The sequence below is a fragment of the Vespula vulgaris genome, chromosome 16 (assembly GCF_905475345.1).
Source record: "Vespula vulgaris chromosome 16, iyVesVulg1.1, whole genome shotgun sequence".
In the NCBI taxonomy this organism is placed as follows: domain Eukaryota; kingdom Metazoa; phylum Arthropoda; class Insecta; order Hymenoptera; family Vespidae; genus Vespula; species Vespula vulgaris.
The window spans coordinates 4,975,017-4,994,402 of NC_066601.1; the positions used below are offsets into that span (position 1 = coordinate 4,975,017).

Below are 19,386 nucleotides of genomic sequence, written 5' to 3' on the forward strand. Positions count from 1 at the left end.
TTCGGAAAGCACGGCGAGTATCGAGTATTTATAATCACATTTCTCAATTTAACGTATATCATCGAACTATGGGTTCGTACCTCGTATATGGGGAGGCAAATCGAATCGATGAAGCCAACTTGCATCATCGGCAACTGATCCTCTTTCTCCCTATTCATAATATCCTGTAGCAAAGATCAAAGCCAATGATACAATTTCTCTCGCAAAAATCCTATCGTAGATAATTCTATCGTAGATATTGTATCGTAGAAATTCTCAAGAACGAAAAGAAAAGATCCTTACGATTGGCGTAATATTTAACGTCCGCCTTTCGATGTCGCCCTGTTCAAAAAATTCACTGCTGACCAACTCGGCCACTCTCTTCTCGACCTCCCAAGGTTTCGTGATGGCCGCCAAATCGCATACGGTCATCAACATACCACGCAAAAGTTCACGATGATCGCCGTATGCCCAATTATAGCCGCCACCTCGCGCCAAGCTGAAAAAGGCTCCTCTCTTTCGAAAATAGACGGCAAGATCGGTCGATAGAATAGCCTCCTCGAGGACCTTGACCACTCGAGAATATTCCTCCGGTGAAAGATTCGACAAGATCTGATTACCCTGACTGCTCAGTATCATTAGACATTGATCGAAGTGGTGATGTTCCATCGTGGAAGTTGAATAAAGTTGCGCCAGCGGGGAAGAAGCCCTTGATAAACGACAAAAGAATGAAAAAAAAAAGAAAAAACACACGTGTAATCGTGCATCATCGTTCGAACGAATTTTAAATATTTCATCGATTTGATTTATTTTATTTTTTTAGGTACGTACTTGATTTGAAAAGAATTGTTGGTACCGCGATGATCGAGATCGTGACAGAGACAGGCAATGATCAATGCGAGACATTCGATTTCACCGAAGACTTTCCACCACTGTGTGGCCTGTGTGCGAATAAAAATACAAAGTTCCACAATCGAGCATAGAATACGGACGCGAATGTAATACGTAATTCCTAGTAATACGTAATACGTAATCGATCGACTCACAGTCAAAATGGCAAACATCATTTGAGCGACATTGAAGGCGTGTCTCCAATTGTGATAAGTTACGTTCCGATAGTTCTTCTTAACGCTGAGTAACCATCTACAAAGTACGTCGTAATCTATGTGAAAACGCTCGACAAAGTCCAGGTCGAGAAACATTCTTAAGCAAGCCGTGAGAGTCTCGTCGTCCTCCATATGTATGTCGTCGAATTTGAAGTCGTGTAATTGAAAGTGCGCCGAGGATGGCACTCTTAATCCCTGGAAGAATCGAAGACAACGAATTTACCAAAACGCTTTAATGAAATAACGCGCGAATAATCCAATAATATCGTCGATATAAAGTTAATCCAATATCGCGCAAAATTCATTTTATTGACCGTTATGGTATATGGATATTTCATGCGGGTATTGTCGGAACCAATCGGCCGAGCTAATCGGTCTATCGTTCGACGACAAAATTTCTTCCACCTCTTTCCTTTTAATCCCTATAGCGAGAACCAAGTATACGCTGTGGGTATAGATATGTGCTTATAGAAGAAAATCCCTCGGAAGAACTAACCCTCAGCCTTTGAGCATCCTCCAAAGACGCCGACGCGTGGTAACTCAGTACTTCCAAAGTAACGCTTTGTTTGGCCATCGCTATCACAGCCTTCTCGTACCTGCGAAAGAAGGATCGTATAGGTAAGGTCCAAATTAATCGAGAAATAGAAAAACGCGGATGACTCGATAATAAACTCGACAATAAACTCGATAAATTCTATTTCACATACTGACATGTGCGTATTGTGTATCCCCATGCCGCAGAATATGGCGAACGCCTCGACGAAGTTCTCGTCGTTTTTTGTAAAAGAAAGATCGTCGAATTTGTTGATGAGTTGTATAACGCCGATTATTTGTCCGGATGAATTCTTTATGGGCATACAGAGTATGGTGCGATGTCGAAAGCCCGTACCTTCGTCGACGGACGGATCGAATCTTGGATCTTCGTAGGCATTCGGTATACTGACCGTCTGAAAGAACGTATCGACCTGTACGATAATCGTTACCACCTCACGATTACGATATAATCCATTTATAATACATGTCCATGACGCAATGCATATATATATATTTAAGTAATTTATTGAAAGCGCGTGTTATATTTGAAATCGATCCAAATCAAAACGTGGAACGTGCTTCAAATTCGATCGCGTCTAAAACTATTTTATTGTTTCTTGGTAGATACGATTAAACTGTACGTATCATCAGCAAGGCGAAGAAAAGAAAAACTCAAGGTGAACCATTCTTTAAGATCACTCGAGATTACTCGTCGTTCTACTAATGTTCGTGATTTTTCATAATTCGATGATGGAAAGAGAAAGTTTAATCTCACCTCGCCTGTCGTCGCCACGTATCCGGTGATGCCGACGTTTATAGGAAATCTACTCTCGAACGGACTACGAAACGACAAAACGGCAACGTTAGATGTATGAATCTCGACCGTGGTACATTTTTCTTTCTTTTGCTTTTCTTTTTTTTTTTTCTTTCTTTGCTTTCTTTTTTTTCGTCTCTTTCTCCCTATTTTTTCCTCTTTTCTTTCTAATGTCTTTCTTTCACTTTTCGTAGCAATAGATATCGTAGTAACAGATAAGAACAAGAACAAGTTTGGCCTTTGCTTACCTCGTACGAGAATCGGAATCTTCGCCCGTGAGATCGTTCGCCTCGAAGTCGAACACGCGAGAGAAGCTCCCCTTCGATGCCTTATGCACCAATAATACCTATCGACAGGACAAAGAGAAAACCGTTCGTTCCATTTTGACGATATCGACAACGAAACGTAGGAAAGGACTCTCGAAATTTTTCAAATCGTACCTGAACGCGCTGACATTGTATCAACGATTGCGTGTGGGTTAAGATCCTCAGGACCATGTGTTCTATCGTACTCTGCTCCTCGAAGATCATTCTGGCTAGATCCAACAGCACCTGCGTCGAGCGACGTCCCTTTATTAAATATACTTGTGCGCGCGAAAATATTAACGTAATATTTTCAAGAATTTTCGATAGATCGAGCGAATGTTAGAAAATGCAACAGTTCGCCGTTGAAGAAGGTTCTTTCGTTCGCACAATACGTACTTGATTCCTCTTTACTTCCAACTGACTCTTCTCGTAAAGTTGGGCATTCCTCAGACCGATTCCGCAGAATTGCAAGTAACCGGCAAAGACCTTTTCATCCTGCGCCGTGAATTGCGCCTCTCCGCCGAGCTTGTTGATGACCTGGGCGACCCCGACGACGTCGCCGTTGCAATCCTTGATCGGCATACACAGCAACGCTCTCGTTCTGTACCCCGTAAGCGCGTCGATCTCACGATTAAACCTCGAATCCTTAACGAAACAAGCAATTACGTTCGATCCAATCGAGCGAACCGACGCAACTTTGTAAGATCGTTCGATTTCGAGCTAATTCGAAGCTAAAGATAGTAACCTTGTAAGCGTCTGGTATGTTGACAGGTTCTCCGCTTTCGGCGACGTAACCAACGATCCCGGTTCCCCAAGGTATCTTGATTTCGTCCTTCTTCTCCATCTCGAGGAGAGTCGATCTCGAGCAAACGTCGAAGAGCTTCGAGACGAGACACCTGCTCTTGGAATAGGTTTGACCGCAATCCTGGTTGCCGGACAGTCGGGAGGTTCCATTGTCGGTATTGTTAACGCTCGTCTCGTGATTTTGCAAGGAGGGTACGTGCCCGCCACCCCTCTCGCCTTGGACCAGGAACAACGAGCCGCGATCGGCGTGGAGCAAAGTGCTCACGTTCTGAAGGATCTTGTGGCACAAAGATCTGACGTCCAACTCGTTACAGATGTCCTTGACCTGTTGGGACATTCGAGCGACGACACGTAAAGAGGATATTTGAAGAGGATATGTCGTAAACCAAAGAGCGTACCGGATATCCAACGAGAAACGTACCAGCTCGAATATAAGATCCTTCTCGTCCAGATGCCTCAGCTCGTGCCTGGATCGTCTTTGGGGCCGAGCAGAATTAGTCGAGCCAACCGGCTGTCCGCCGGATTGATCCGCGTCGCCGGAGGAAACGCTCAGGAAGGTCGGCGTACCGTCGATCGTATTGACGATTGGCTTCAAAAGGCCACCTCGCTCGAACTCGTGAGCGGAGATCTTCCTGACCGGCGTCGTGGCCCCGGAACCGCCGCTGGAGGCACCTCGGCCAGAGGACGAGGAACCGCCGCCGGGGTGCGTTGGACTCGACAATTCCATGCAGCTGCTCGACGACGACGTTGGCGTCGCGTGCGACACTAACCACATGTCTACCGTTTGCCGTGTCACCTTCCTGCCCGAAATAAGATCGTAATATTGATTAAAATCGAACAAGGAAATCGAACGAACTGACTTAACGAGTAGCCGAGGACGAGTAGCGCGGAGAATCGGGATTGCGCGCAGGAAGAGTTAAGGGCAATTTCCGATAACGTATTTCGCTCTCGTCCCGGCATTACGACGCGGATGCGCGTATTGCGCGTCGGCCCGATTAATTTAGCCGTTTGCATAATTGACAGGAACGCACCGTGCGACAACGCATTCGGCATGCAAGGGATGACGCGTCGCGCAACGTCGCGTAAGCGTTATTCTTCAATGAGAGACCGAAAACCCTCGTCGCTCGTGCATCCGAGTATTTTCTATTTAACGCAAAATTAGTCGTCGTCCTCTCGTTGTCGTCCGAACGAAGGAACGAATTTATTAACCGTTGGCCACCGTGGCATATAACGCGCGCTGGCCCGTAACTCTCGAAAACTCGTTAGGGTTTCGCCGTAACTGCTCTCTCCGCGAATTAATATTAATACGGCATCGAATTTACGTCGGAGTTGGTTAGACGCAAATTCTTGTTTCCTCGGTCCCTACTGTTTCTCATCTCCTTAATCATTAATTTGAACGAATCGAGTCAAGTCCGTCGATCGAACCAACGATTTACTCGCTTAAGTAAACTCGTTGCGCGAAAGAAGCGACTTATTTGATAGTTTTACGATAACGAGGATAAAAATGGAACGCGGAATAGACGCCGTAACGCGTCATCGCGCAGGGCCCATGGCTTGACCGTCGATATTCCTAACGTCGAAGTCATTCTATCGTAGACGACTGCGGTAAGTAAGTGAAGCACCTACCGAGTCCGGTCTTGGACTTATCGGTGCTTTGGTCGAAAGTAACGAACGTGCCTTCTGGTCGGTACCTACGCGCCGTCTACCTATCGCTTCGCTTCGATATTATTTCTAAAGCTTATCGAGGAAAGTTTAATCGTCTTATCCAAGCAACTCGATCTCGCGCTATCGGCCAACGAATCGAAAGCATATATATTGTTTATAAGAGATAAATATATTGTTGTAAAGAAAAACAAAAGAGAAGAGAAAAGCAGAACAGCGAAAGAAAAAGGAAAGAGAATAAAGCGCTTGGCCTGCGTGCACGAACCTGAGAAAATAATCGTTGACGAAGTCGGGGTGCTCGTCGAGCCAGGCCTCCATTCGAGCGTATTCCGGATCGTAGACGGTCGTAGTCGAGGTGTAATAACTTCCCGTGGACTTTCCATCTTGCACCTGTTGCAACATGCCCTGACCCGCCATAACGCCCTGCACCCCTTGCACCCCCTGCAGACAAGGAGCTGCCGTCTCCGCCGTCATCCTCGGCTCCTCGATGCTCCGCAAGTGCAGGCCTGAGGGAACAAAGAAATTGCTTTCGGTCAACGCGATCCTTCCTTCCTCTTTCGCTTCTTCTTCTTCTTCTTCTTCTTCTTCTTCTTCTTCTTCGTCTTCTTCTTCTTCTTCTTCTTCTGCATATTCTCCTTATTCTTCATTTTACCAGATTTCGAGAAATGGCGCTGTCAGTCGAAGAAACGAGCAACCGGATTTTAATTTTAATGAATTTATTCAGGAGCAAGGAGGAAGCGAAAGAGCAGTTACCTCCGATCTACGTCGTATCTTTGACTTTCCTTCCCTTTTAACTTTGGCATCTTCGTACGAGAGAGGACGCGTCGTTTAATTTCATGAGAAATATAGGCCGATCCAATTATTCTTATCTACTTGAGCGCGGTGGGATATCGTGACAACGATCGTTTCACAGTTGGATCAAACGAATGTTTATTTAAGGACAAGTTTTAATTCGAATCGCGTTGAATCGACGAAACTTTCTCTCTCTTGTGTATATATATGTATATTTTTATATACGTGTATAAAATCTTTTGGTTCGTTATCGAAACTTTCGTCTTGAACGAATGGACGTAATAAATCTCGATATTAGGTATAACTTGGCGCTTCGTTAATAAACGAAAGTGGCTCGGCAAAAGCTGTCGCTCGCGTTGCCTAGAACGAATTCGCACTGTCGACGTGCACACGCGCGCGCATATATATACGCGTACGCGTCGCGTACCAAGTTACGGCGCATCTTTAAAACCTCGAGTCTTGTGTAAACGAGATAGGAGGTAAGGTGCACGGAGTTTCGAGTGCCCTCCCTTAGCTGCGCTCGGAGCGAGCCTCTTCCGCGTACCGTTTACCTACGCTATCCTTTTTCCTCGATTTACACAACCATCGCTCCCTACCACGAATTTCATAGATAAATTACGCTCGGCGATTAAACCAGACGAATTCCTTGACTCGCCTTCTTCGTAATATTTGCGTTTATTACTATTCGCGACTGTCTCGATAGAAGAACGATCGATGAAATCGAGGTTTAATGATTATTTCCATATTATTTCTGGCAATCTTTATGTACCAACGTATAAGAAAACAAAGGATATATACGTATATGGAAACACAACGAGAAACAACGTGATAGAAACGACATCGTTCGATAAGGTTGAAAAAGAAGAAAGATGCCATGGTCGGTGGGTTAAACGAGGTTTAGGAAGGAAAGGTGCCACGTCGTAAAAACCATTTGGCTGCCGATTTTAATTACATTTTCCGTTTCTTCCTCGGTTTCGAGCGTTCGATTAAAATTAATAGGCCGCGTTGTCCCGAAGTACGCGATACGAATGCTCTGCTCGTAGAAACAGAAGGAATAGAGGAGCAGGAGAAGGAGAGGAAGAGGGCGACGGATACTCTTAAAGCGATCGATAAGGAAATATAATAAATATTATAGTTGCACGGTCGGAATAATCTATTGCGTTAACGAAGCGCGATACGTCTTGGAACATTATCTCATCTATCGGCTTCTCTTTAAAATTCTTATCATTGCTTTATCGCCAGTAATATCATTAAAACCGTTGCAAGCGAATTGCACGACGATACGCCAAGTTCATAATTATGTACGTATTTATAAAACGTATTTGCCTAAAAGTGATACTCTAACAGCGACCGATGCGAAAAGACAGAGGGAGAAGGAATTCGTGATAAAGAGCATCGAGATAAAAATAAGATCTTGGGAAGTAATTCGATCGATCGGTTCGTTGAACCGTTTTATATAATGCATATTACGGAATATCTATGTACCCATTGGCCGTGGAAGATGTTCCCAGGTATTTTTATCTTCTCTTCTTCCTCGCACATTCACGATAATAAAATATTCTATAAATTCGACGGGATATCGCGGCGTCGCGATCGATCCTCGAGTGAATTCGCCCCGCGAACCGAAAAAGTGATTACGTGTATTCACTTTTATGCGTTTACACGGTTCTTTTTTCTTTCTTTCAAATATCTCCTTCACTTTTATTTTGCATTTCTTTTTCCCGGATGTCAAAACGATCAACGAGACTATTTCGCGTCAATTACAAAAATTTACAGGAACAGGAGCGATGTAATTACGATATCATCATAGATACGAGAGAGGAAAAAACTACGTTATTGTAATTCGCGTAAAGCAAGGACGTCCGATCGGCGGGCCAACGGAGCAAGTAATGCTGCGGCCCAATGGAAATTTCCTGCGGTAGCTTCGATCGCTGATCATCCGGTGCGGAGACCGAAATGCTTTATGGATGAAAAAACATCGATAGCGGCGGAAATCTAGCGAATGCGAACGACGTCTCGCACGGTGATAGGGTTGCATCCATGTGCGGAGTGCCGACACTTTATGTCGCGAAAGCAGGCGGAATGATTTCTTTATTAAAAAGAAGAAAAAAGAACGAAACGTTTGTACTTGTACATATATTTGCTATATCTTAATATTTTTTTTTGTTTTGTTTTATATGTACGACCCAGGTAACTCCAAAAACTTGGACATCCCTGGCACAAAGTACGTGTTATTACGCGCAACGGGTAATGTGCATAGAAGAGGAAGGAGGCTATAACGAGGTCGTTTATTGGAAAAAGCTCTGTAGCGAGTCGCTACGATGACAGCTAATTTAGTCGATAATTTTACAACTGGACCAATTATCGACTCTCTTCGGAGATGGGGATGGGGATTGATGGTTCAACTTATTTTCCTACAAAGTCGATACGTTATCTCGAAAGCTTTTATCACGCTTGAATAGGCTGCGAAAGGAAAACAATTTTTGATATTCTGGATATGCACCTACGGATCTTTGTCCGAACGTCAGAGGAAGGTAGACGAAAGAGCGAGAGAGAGAGAGAGAGAGAAAAGACCGGTGATCATAAAACGCGCTACTTCATCCGTGAAAAGAACGAGAACGCTTCGCCGACGATGAATTAGCATGGGTTTTTTTTTGTCGAGGAATAAGCCAGCCACGTAGGAAATTTACCGAGTAAACCGTGTCGTGTTTTTCCACGGATCCTGACGAGCGTGCTCTTCTGCCTACGTATCGAATGCGTACCGGGGGAGAAACGAAAGAAATGAGAAAGCCAAAAAGGGATCTGCTATGTAATATTTTTAAATGCAAAACTAGGAACAAAATTGTTTTGGCGGAAGGCCAATATCTTTAACGATCGGAGAAAGGACGAATTTCCGACTGGTCTTTACGCTATGAGAAAAATGTGTTATCGCGATCGACTATAAAATTAAGACGTAACAATTATGTGAAAAATTAAGATGAAACAATTTTAGACCAATTACTTTCGGTGCGTTTACTCGAACAGAAACTAAACTGGCTATCGTGACGTACGGAATATAATCGCATTGTGTAGAAAACGCTTAGGACAAGTACGGAATTGCAAGATACAAGCACGTTGTCCGATTAGAGATCCGCTACGTTATCGGGACATGGTGATATGCGAATGGTAGTTTTGGATATGGTCCAACGCGCGCGCGACGGTGGCATAGCCGATCGAACGCTCGAAAGCACAATAGAGAAGAGGAGACTCTCTCGTTTCAAGTATTAGATCGTGCCAATTACTCGAGCTAATTAATAATTCCATTTAATTATCCAGCGTGCTGTACGCGCGAAGGACGGACAAATGCGCTTTATCTCTAATCGAGCAAATATAACTTTTACGAACTTACGACACGGCCATAGGCGATTCGATCAGCGATCGAAATAACCAAGTTCTTTCATCGGGAAGAAAAATTAAGAGACACCGCTCGCGTAATTATCTAATATCGTCATAGGGGCATTGATAAAATGACGAGAAAAAGACGTTGATCGGCGAATGTTCATCTTATCGAGCTAAGATATCTTGGCACGACGAGAATAGAATATAATATAATTGGAAGAGCGAGATTTTGCGTGGACGCCCAGCGGAACGGCCCTCGCAGGCGGACGGTAATGCCGATGATAGGTGTAACAAAGGAGCAGTAAAACCGCAACGACGGTATAGGAGACAGCGAGCGACTCGCGGCCTTCGCCTCGGCTCGGAACGACCCGATGGCGCCAAGCTGACCTATCCGTTTCGCCGACGCACCTTGTAGTCGACTCTCTTACATTTTACTTTTCCTCGAGATCATAGAGTCTGCCTACGTCCTCTCTAGTACTATCTAATGGGAGAACTGAATTCACTCGAAAGCAACTTTTTCCCGGAGCTCTCTTCCTCGAGCGAAATGTACGCACCAATGAAAAGTAACTCTGCGAAAAAATCTTTTCTCTCTCAAGGAAGGACGAGCAAGCAATTCGTTCGAAGAAGAAGAAAAGAAGCAATAATCGAATCGTGCAGCGAAAAGGGCTGTAGGTACGACTCGGAAAAGGTTAGCCGCTTTAATCGGCTATTATTTCCTACTTTCCCCATAGTTTTTCGAGCGTTAAGAACGTATCTTCACGTCAGCGAGCTTACGCCTTTTCGAACGTCAAAAGGAGAGATAAGAGAGAGAGAGAGGGAGAGAGAGAGAGAGAGAGAGAGAAAGAGATAGGGTAAATGATAAGACATTCCGCTTTCTCTCGTCTCTCTCTTCCTCTTATATTTAATATGCTTGACCACCATTCCATGCATCCTCGCGTATTGTCGAAAACCGAACGAACGAGCGTACGAGCGAGCGAACGAACGAATGAACGAACGGACGAACAAACGAACGAACGAACGAACGAACGAACGAACGAACGAACGAACGAACGAACGAACGAACGAACAAACGATCGAAGGAACGAACGAACGAACGAATAGCAAGGCACGAAGCGCTCGAGGCGGCCTTCGCTCGGCTTCCATCACGACCTGCTGGCGCCAAGCGAGCAGATCTATCTCTTACGAGTGAGACTCCCCGCGACTTCTCTCTCTCTCTCTCTCCCTCTCCCTCTCTCTCTAGAGAGAGAGAGAGACCGAGCGCAACCAGACGGCTGACTCTAGTCGCGCGTTGCCGATGCCGTCGCTTTGCTCCGTTGCATCGCCCTTGTTTGCGTTGTTTCTTCTTCTTTTGCTTTTGCTTTTGTTGCCTCGGTGAGTCTTCCCCGCAGAGTTTTCCACCTCGTCCCCTCTTCCTACGCGATAACGCCTGGCGTACTTTCGACGATAACGATGACGCAAACGTGGTTTCTTCCACGAAAGTTCGTTGCTTTTTGCTCGCAATTGGTGTCTGCTTCCGGTTGAAATTTCATCGATTAAATATATCGAATATCGTTACGATCGACGTACTTATACACTTGACCAAAGGATGGAGAAAACTCGATACTTAGGAATACTCAATACTTGGTAATCACCTATCGACGTATATACCTACGGTTAATTAGAACGTAGACGCATAGATCCTAACGAGTCAAGTTGGTCCATTGTCCTGTTCATTTAATAGCACGCGCATTAACGAGCACCCCGTTGATATCGCATTACCCTCTCGAGAAACCGAACGATGATTTATATCTAAGTACGTCGTTGAAAGCACTCTGTTTTGCCATCGCGACGACGTACGTCGTTCTAGCCATTTCGATGATTAATAAACGCTTATCACGATATGTACCTACCTACATATTCGCTTACATATACGTCTATCTATGTACGCATGTATGTACACCTACTTCCAACAGCCGATCCTACTGGGAAATTTCGAGAAACACGAGAGGAATAGGCTACGTCCAACGATAAAATGATATTTTTCTGCAAGTGTATTATCTATTTCCTCTCCTCGTTCTTTCGCGCGGCATTATCTACGAAGCGGAATGAAATAATTGTTTGATCGTGCAACGATCGAACGATCGTTGTTCTACTCGTATATCGAATATGTAATGAGAATCTCTCTTAACGTTACAAAGAAAAAGATCCTTTCGTGTACTTGGGAACGACTAAACGCTTACGAGTCGTATCGCCCTTCTGAATATCGATTCTTAAAAAAAAAAAAAAAGACCTTTCGACTCGTTCCTCGTTAAATTCTACGTTCATCAAAAATGCCAAAATACTCCAACTAAGTACGTGCACACGTACCTATTAATGAATTTGAACGAAAGAGCAATCAGATAACTTCATTATTCGTTAAGCTTTTGGATTAAAGTTTGCGACGTGGATTTATATCGTTTCTTCCAATCGCGAGTCTAAATTCCTTCGATTAAAAGAACAAGAAGGCAATGGTTGAAAGGAAAGAATAGAAGGAGCAGCAAACTCTTGCCGACATCGGCAAACTCGCTGGCAACAAACTCGTAAGCGTACAAACGGCTGGCGTTTACTTCGCTACCGCCGAACTGACCTATCTCTCGTACCGCGACAAACACACTTTACTATGTTTTCTTCTGTTCTGCATCGTGCAAACCTTCGCGGTCTGTACGCTACTCTTTCTACTTAAACACCACCACCACCACCACACCTGCTTTCTCCTTATCCTTTCTCTTTATCACGTCTTATCAATATCACTATCTTCATAAATATAATCAAAAGATAAAGATAAGTTGTACCGACCTCTATCGAGGATCGTTCTACGTCACCGATCGTTATTGAACACACCTTTGTAATAACAGGAGTCAATTGGCTGTAACTTTGTCTACAAATTTGTCCATTTCTTCAAAAGAATATGTCCAAATAGAAAATGTCATATCGATTTTGACATATGGGAAGATCATTTTCTTCGTCATTCTTCGAGAAATCGTCATCGACGCTCGTCGTGCGAAAAGAGGCAATCGATCGTATCTGCTGATTCATCATCGCGAATCATCGTGGTGCAACGAGCGATCGAAACAGAGATGGAGGGAGAGAGAGAGAGAGCGAGAGAGGGAGGGAGGGAGGGAGAAAAAGACGTCATCCTTTCCGATAGGAAATTCGATAAGGCTCGAAACAACGTATAAATCTTTTCACGAAGCAAGCCGTCAGATTTTTTACCGGAGTACAGCCGCCTTACGAGACCGCGTCGCGTCTATCGATTATCTTCGTGGACAGTACGTCAAAGTTTTTCTGTACGAGTAAAAAAATGAGAAAAAAGAGAACTACGCGCGCACACGTGTGTACGTGTATGTGTCGATGTTTGCACTTTCTCCCGAAATTTTTCACACGACCGGACGATGCGATACAAATTCGAAAAGTTCTTTATCTCGCCGAGCGAAAAATTTTCTGCGTATTTTCCGACACGTTAGCGAGCGAAAGCCTCTCTTCATACGACACTTACAACGGCGCACATAGACACGCGTATTCTTAATTCGAGGCAAGGTCGAAGGACTCGAAGGTGGAAGGACGAAAGGAGGGACGAAGAAGGATTTATCGTCTTTCGGGCGTCGATCTTTCTTCTGTCAGTCGCAGAGTCCTAACTCATCCCACGTGTCCCCCCTCTCTCTCTCTCTCTCTTTCCTTCTTTGAACGTATACGAAGAGGAGGCCACCGAAACTTGCTTTTGAACCGGTCGCCCTTCTTCCTTTTTATCCCGCTATACTCTTCCCCCCCCCCTCTCTCTCTTTTTTCTCTTACCCGTTCCTCTCTCTCTCTTCCTTCTTTATTCATCTTCACTCTGTAGTTCGCCTTAACGATCTTCTTCCGAGGCAAAGCTCGCACCCTTCGTCGTCGTGTCAAGTTCAAAGCTACTGTATTCCGTGCTCTCTCTCTCTTTCTCTCTCTCTCTCTCTCTCTCTCTCTCTCTCTGTCTCTCGCTCGCTCGCTCGCTCTTCCCATCCAACGATCGGTCTTTCTGTCCTCTCCCGGCTACCATAGTAGTTTGTTCCACGACACTTTGAGCCGATATTGAGTGTCCGTCGCGGTACGACCGTCATGACGAAACGATACGCGCTAACGTTTATGTAACGCACGGCAAAAATTCAAGAAAATAACTACTTTCAACTTTGGCGATTACAAATTGCTTAGTATTTGTAGTCCAAGGCGAAATGGTTTTATGAAAAATTCGTAGCATCCTTTTTATATTGTTTTCTAAGCTTGTCGTTTCCATCTGTTTAAATTTATACACATTCCGAAAGGAGTAAAGCATATTTCTACTGTGCGAATGAAAAAAAAAGTTTGCGTTTTTAAGTATCATCGGAACGAACTGTATATTTTCTATCTCTCTTTAAACGAGTTCATTCTTTTAGCCATTCGCGTACATCATTATTAGCTAGCTGAAGTATACGTGTACCATTTCGTGACCATAATCGTTGGAATGGAGAAGCGTATACGTCCGGTACGCGTCTTTTTAACTCCGTTGAAGGATACCGATATAAAATCGCAAATTGACGAAATGAGGATAGACGAGTAGATAGATGGAAGGAGAAAGGGGGGCGGAGGGGAGATAGGAAACAATCCGCGCGACTCGGGTCTAATTAAGAAAGATAAGAGACCTATCGACGATCGGCGTTTATTGGCCGACCGAGCTTGACCTTTCGTATCGCGATTCTCTGCGTGTTATCGAAAAATCTATTATTCAGTCAATAATATAGCACGGCAGACTGGATGGAATAGATATGGCAAAATTTGGCCTATTTTACACTCGCAATGTTCGCAAAAGAAAAGGAAAATTCGAGGAAAATCAATGAAAAAGAAAGGGAAGAAGATTTAGGAGAATTCGCCAAACGCCTTCCGAAAATCTTTCTTTCTTTCTCACGATTACCGCAAGCACACGTTCGTGAAAGATTTGAAGTGATTATTTCTTTTTTTTTTTGTAAAACAATGGTGCAGAGTCGGCAACGAAGGCGATGGAGCGAACAGTCGGGGTAAACAACTCTTAGCGTTTATTTTTCGCAGAACAGAGCGAGAGAATACGACGAAAGAAGAAGAGAGAAAGAAAATCTCTCTTTTCAACGCTAGCGACGCGCATGCACCCGTTGTTCCGTACGTGTATCCATACGGGTGAGTTTCAGTGAACGACAAGCCGGAGGCCAAGCACGTTCCACGTACACTACTAAGGAGTCTACGCATCGACTCGTCATATGATCGCTAATCGTCGTCGTCATCTACCTCGTCGTTTCCATTGAGTAGTTCGACCTATACGAAAAAACTTTTGACAATTCGATCGAATCTATTTTCGCGAATGAAAGATAAATGCTAATTTTATGATCAACCATGAGATATTAGATCTAACGAGAGACCTTGAAGTACCGACGCTAAACGGAAATGTCGGAAATGAGAATATTCGATAGGTATCCTCGAGAGCTATATCGAAGAGTCAAAGGAGTACACATGCTCGCGACTTTTCATCTCGTTGCGTAATCGATTAAACGTATACAAATATCGTACGTGTATGTATCTGCCGAGAGTCTCGCTAGGAATAAATACCTAGGAGAGATAACGTGAAATTGCGTTTCGAAGAAAGAAATCGCAACGAGCTAAAAAACTTTCTCTCTTTTCTTTCGATCGTCCATTAATCAGCGGAAATGAAAAATAAGAGGAAAAGGTACGATAATAATCGCGAGTATAGGTATACTTAAAAAAACGCAAGGAATTGAAAAATCTTATCGATGACTAAGTCTTGCGTCTTGAAAATCACTATTGCGCGAGGCGCACGTGCACGTCTGCACATGTTGGTCGCGGAGAGGATGCAAGAGGATGCAAGAGGGAAGGCTAGTGCACCGTCACGCCTTCACATCCGCAGCCGCAGCCGCAGCCACATTTGGAGCGTTCCTAGTGTTGTTATTGCTCCGTTTGTTCTCGCTATCGAAATTACACAAACGAAATTTTTCGAAGGATGGACGTGCATACGATCTAAAAAGAAAAGAAAGCAAGAAACCTACAAAGTTGCAATCAAATTCGCTACGTTTTATTTAAATTAGCTAGTTATCAAAATAAATCAACGCGTCCATCGAAAGTTATGACCACTAACAAAAATATTCTTTCTACTTGACGGTAAACAGAATTTGCGAGTTTTTGGATTAAAATACTGATAAATGTAGGATAACTTAAAAAGAAGAGTGTAGCAGAGACGCGTATAATATCCGTACATACTGCACTACACATATAAATGCTTCCGTCTGAGGAGGAAAGCGCATAGAATTAGAGGAAGGGAGGGTGTGGTGGTAGACGCAGAGGTCCAACGTCGAGGTCCACTTTCGGTATGCAAGAAGAGAACGCGTCGCACGACACGCGGCTATATTAATCCCAAAGCGCGCGCGCGCGCGCGAGAGAGAGAGAGAGAGAGAGAGAGAGAGAGAGAGAGCAAGAGGCTCTCGCGCGTGGCCGCTTGCAAGCGCGCTAACGGCTGTCGTCGTCGAGACTCGGACGATTCTTCTCTTCCCTTCATCTTCACTCCCTTCTTCATTCTCGAATCGAATCAGCCAATCCTGATCTTTCCGACGAACAAAACCCGCAAATCTTTCTCTTCGACATCGAACCGTGAAAAGAAATTCCACGACTATCGATCTACGAATCAATCTACGACGAAACTTTCACAGGATTCTTTTCCTCTTTTCTTATTCTCTCTTTCGAAAAGAATTCTCACTCTCAAAGTCCCATTTTCTTCGTCCATCTCGCAACAAACTCGTGATTACTTACAGAGTCTGATTCTTTTGATCGTCGCAAAACTCGCGGAGAGATTTCCCTGAAGAAATTGAAGAGAGTTCCGAATTAAATGTTATATTCGAGAAAGGTAGTTTTATTTCAAATTCTCTCGTTGCAATAGCACCGTATCTTTTCTCTTCTCTCGTAAATACTCTTCCGTTCGTTCGATACTCTCGTTTTATTTATCAAAACAACCTGATAACGTTCGCGAAGGAATCGTTCGGTTGAAACCAAGTTCTCTGCAAATTAAGCGATCGTCGAACAACTTTGTTGTTTGCGGAACAATTTCCCGTCGCACGATACGTTCTTTAGATTCGCAGAAGAGACGCGTTACCCGAATCGTCACGAACAAACGCTCAACTTTCGATATTAATTTTGCATTTTTTTTTTTTCGGTCGAAGAAACAATTTAATTCGTTATTCGTCCAATGAGAGCACGGAAAAATCTTTTCTCTCTCGTATCGATTAGTCGGAAAACCGTACGACGCGAGAATTTCTTAATCTTTTTGCCCCCCTGTCAAGCACGGTAGCAAGGTAGTATCCTACTCGAAAAGCAAGATATCCTTTCAAACCGAACGGTCTGCCTTTTTCCTAGATCGTTTCTGACATAACGATAACGAGCGAGAGAAAGAGAAAGATTGTACGTTGGTCCGAGGTAGTCGAAAGGAACTTGCCTCCTTTCCTTGGAAGAAGATTCTAAAACTTGGGTATACGCTCGCGGACATACGCGATAGCGGCTTATCGTCGTAGACGAACAGCGACGCGTATTTGCATTTTCCAAGGTAACTGTCGGCGCTATTTCATTGCGCAACTATGCCGTCTACCGAATAAGTCGTGTGCCTTCGCAGCCTTTCTTCCTCACTTTTGAAGATCTCGCACGAATTACGTTTTCCGTACCACGCAGATAGTCTAACTTCTTACCTATCGTAAGAGATCGTTTTTCCTTCTTTGAGCGACGAACCGAGCAAACGTTCGAGCATAAGACTATCTTACGAAATTACGAATTATTACTTATTTACCACGTTTACAATCCAATTCTATCATCGAATTTTGCTCGTTCGTTCGTACGACTCGAATGCGCCCACCTCGTGACTTTACTTTGAAAATTCTCGCGACATCGAGCACGAACTTGCGCGCGGTAACGGGTACTTATCAAGGTGTCAGTCTCTAAGCAACTCGAGGATTCTTCAAGTCTTTCTCGTAACGGCGGAACAAATTGAAAATTCGCGTATCGACGAACCCGTCGTGTTTCGCCTTTCGCCTTTCGCCTTTCGCCTTTCGCCTTTCGTGTTTCCGCGATCCGGCCAATTCGAACGGTTCATCGTTTTATTTACACCGAGCAAATATTTTCTTCTTCATAGCGAAACGGTCGAGTCGTTCTGTGGAACGTGGAAGAGTGTTTCGGGAAAATAAAACAAGTTCTACGCTTCCCCAAACAGGTAGATCGTGACTAGACCGTTCGATCGGGTTCCCGGAAAGTCGTTCGAAAGGAGCAGCCTGCCCGATACGTATTCAGCTTGCAAATTCCAGGCCGCCGTGCCGTGCCGTGCCGTGCCGTGCCGTGCCGTGCCTTGCCTTGCCTTGTCTTGCCTTGCCATATCGTGCCGTGCCGTGCAGTCCGGTAGGAGGATCGTTAAGGTAATAACGATCCTTCTAAAATCCAATTATGATCTCTGCCTTCGCCGCTCGGCGAGCGTCGTCAAAAATATCCGACGGTGGTACTTTGCATTCGAGCTCCGCTACGTCGACTCTTCTCTAAAGCGAATATCACGCCAAAACGAAAGCATAGTGAAATTAAAGTGAAATCGAGTCTAAACGGTCGCTCGAGAGATGCTTTCGGTGGTCGGTATTTATGTTTATTATTATATCGTTATAAATGAAGTTCTTTTTTTACGCAGAAGAATAAAACAACGAAGAAAAGAAATTCGATCGTCGTCGAGATCAAAATCGCAAAATCATATCGCACCATCCGGATCATTATAGAGATCGCTTGGGACGCGAGGCGTAACTCGTCGGAACGACAAACGTCGCACGTGTTCTTACGGCTTTAACAGAATTTTCCAATTTATTCGCGTGAAAAAAGTTGCATCTTTTCTGATCGATACGGTCAACGATCTCGATTTTCGTATCTTCCCTTCCCTTATTCCCCTCCCCCGGCTGTCCCTTCTTCCGAGCATATCCATCGATAACTCCTCGGCTTCCTGCTTTCGAGCTGCATCTCGAGCGAAACTGTCGTCAATCATGAATCATAGACGGGGTACGTGTTTGTTCTTATTTCGCAAACGATCCGCTCGTAATGCTCGAAATGCTTACATAATTACGATAACGAACCAAAACCAACTGCGTCGTTTCTCGACTGCAAATGTTTCATCTCCATGGTCAATACGCTGTGTCTTTGACGTTGTCTCGATCGGCAAACTTTTCCTTCTTCGAAGGGAGAGAAATGAAAATGTATTTTCTGATCTCTCTCTCTCTCTCTCTCTCTCGATCTCGATCTCGATCTCGCAATGAGCACGGAGAAGTACGGGGAGGAAGCGGGGAAAGAGACGCGATATCTCGTGCCGTGGGTTTTTCGAAGGTAAACACGATGCGCGTGGAAAAATATTGCGAGCATCTGCGAGTACGCACGTCTGCCGATCGCTCGATCGTCAAGAAAGTAACGATGATCTTTCCTTCTTTCTTCTTTTTCCTCGTCATTCGTATCATTATTCATTCTTTCGGGAAAGAATTCTCGATAAAGAGAGAGTTTCTCCAAGAAGAAAGAAACAAAAAGAATAAAAGAAAAGGAAAAAAGAGAAAAAGAAGAAAGCGGCGCGCAGTACGTCTCTTATCGTATCCCACGAAAGGAAATTTCTCGTGAACGATGCAAATTAATCGGGAATCGCATTTTTCCTTATAGGTAACTCCAAGGTTCTTCGGTAATCGAGCTGACCCTTCGACAACGATACGTCCTTATGCCAGCGCGCACGGACTCCGCGATCGGGCAGGTTTAATACGCTCAATGTCTTCCTCCTCTCCCTCCTCCTCCTCCTCCTCCTCCTGCTGCTCCTGCTCCACCTCCTCCGCCTCCGCCTCCGCCCTCGCCCCCGCCTCCTCCCTCCTCTTCCTCGCGATAGTTTGCTGCACGCTCAACGAATCAAACTTATCCCTATCGTCCTATCGTTGCGATTACCAATTCCACTTCGTCCGTTAAA

General features: G+C 44.4%; 1 protein-coding gene across 9 annotated transcripts in view; it reads right to left on the reverse strand.

Annotated features, from left to right (window-relative positions):
* The window catches only part of LOC127069726 (dual 3',5'-cyclic-AMP and -GMP phosphodiesterase 11-like), a 44,519-nt gene that overhangs the window by 2,818 nt on the left and 22,315 nt on the right, over positions 1-19,386 (reverse strand). For 7 of the 9 annotated variants that reach the window (XM_051007094.1, XM_051007093.1, XM_051007100.1 and 4 more), the window contains 13 exons: positions 5,470-5,710; positions 3,964-4,342; positions 3,484-3,867; positions 3,135-3,383; positions 2,874-2,984; positions 2,682-2,779; positions 2,395-2,458; positions 1,797-2,032; positions 1,582-1,681; positions 1,026-1,280; positions 811-920; positions 283-688; positions 81-164 (listed from right to left, as the gene is read on the reverse strand). In XM_051007094.1, the coding sequence (XP_050863051.1) occupies positions 81-164; positions 283-688; positions 811-920; positions 1,026-1,280; positions 1,582-1,681; positions 1,797-2,032; positions 2,395-2,458; positions 2,682-2,779; positions 2,874-2,984; positions 3,135-3,383; positions 3,484-3,867; positions 3,964-4,342; positions 5,470-5,710 (2,717 nt within the window). Of the gene's footprint in view, positions 1-80; positions 165-282; positions 689-810; positions 921-1,025; positions 1,281-1,581; positions 1,682-1,796; positions 2,033-2,394; positions 2,459-2,681; positions 2,780-2,873; positions 2,985-3,134; positions 3,384-3,483; positions 3,868-3,963; positions 4,343-5,469; positions 5,876-5,957; positions 18,327-19,386 lie in introns of those variants that run through there. The other 2 variants (XM_051007102.1, XM_051007101.1) reach the window with 2 other exon arrangements.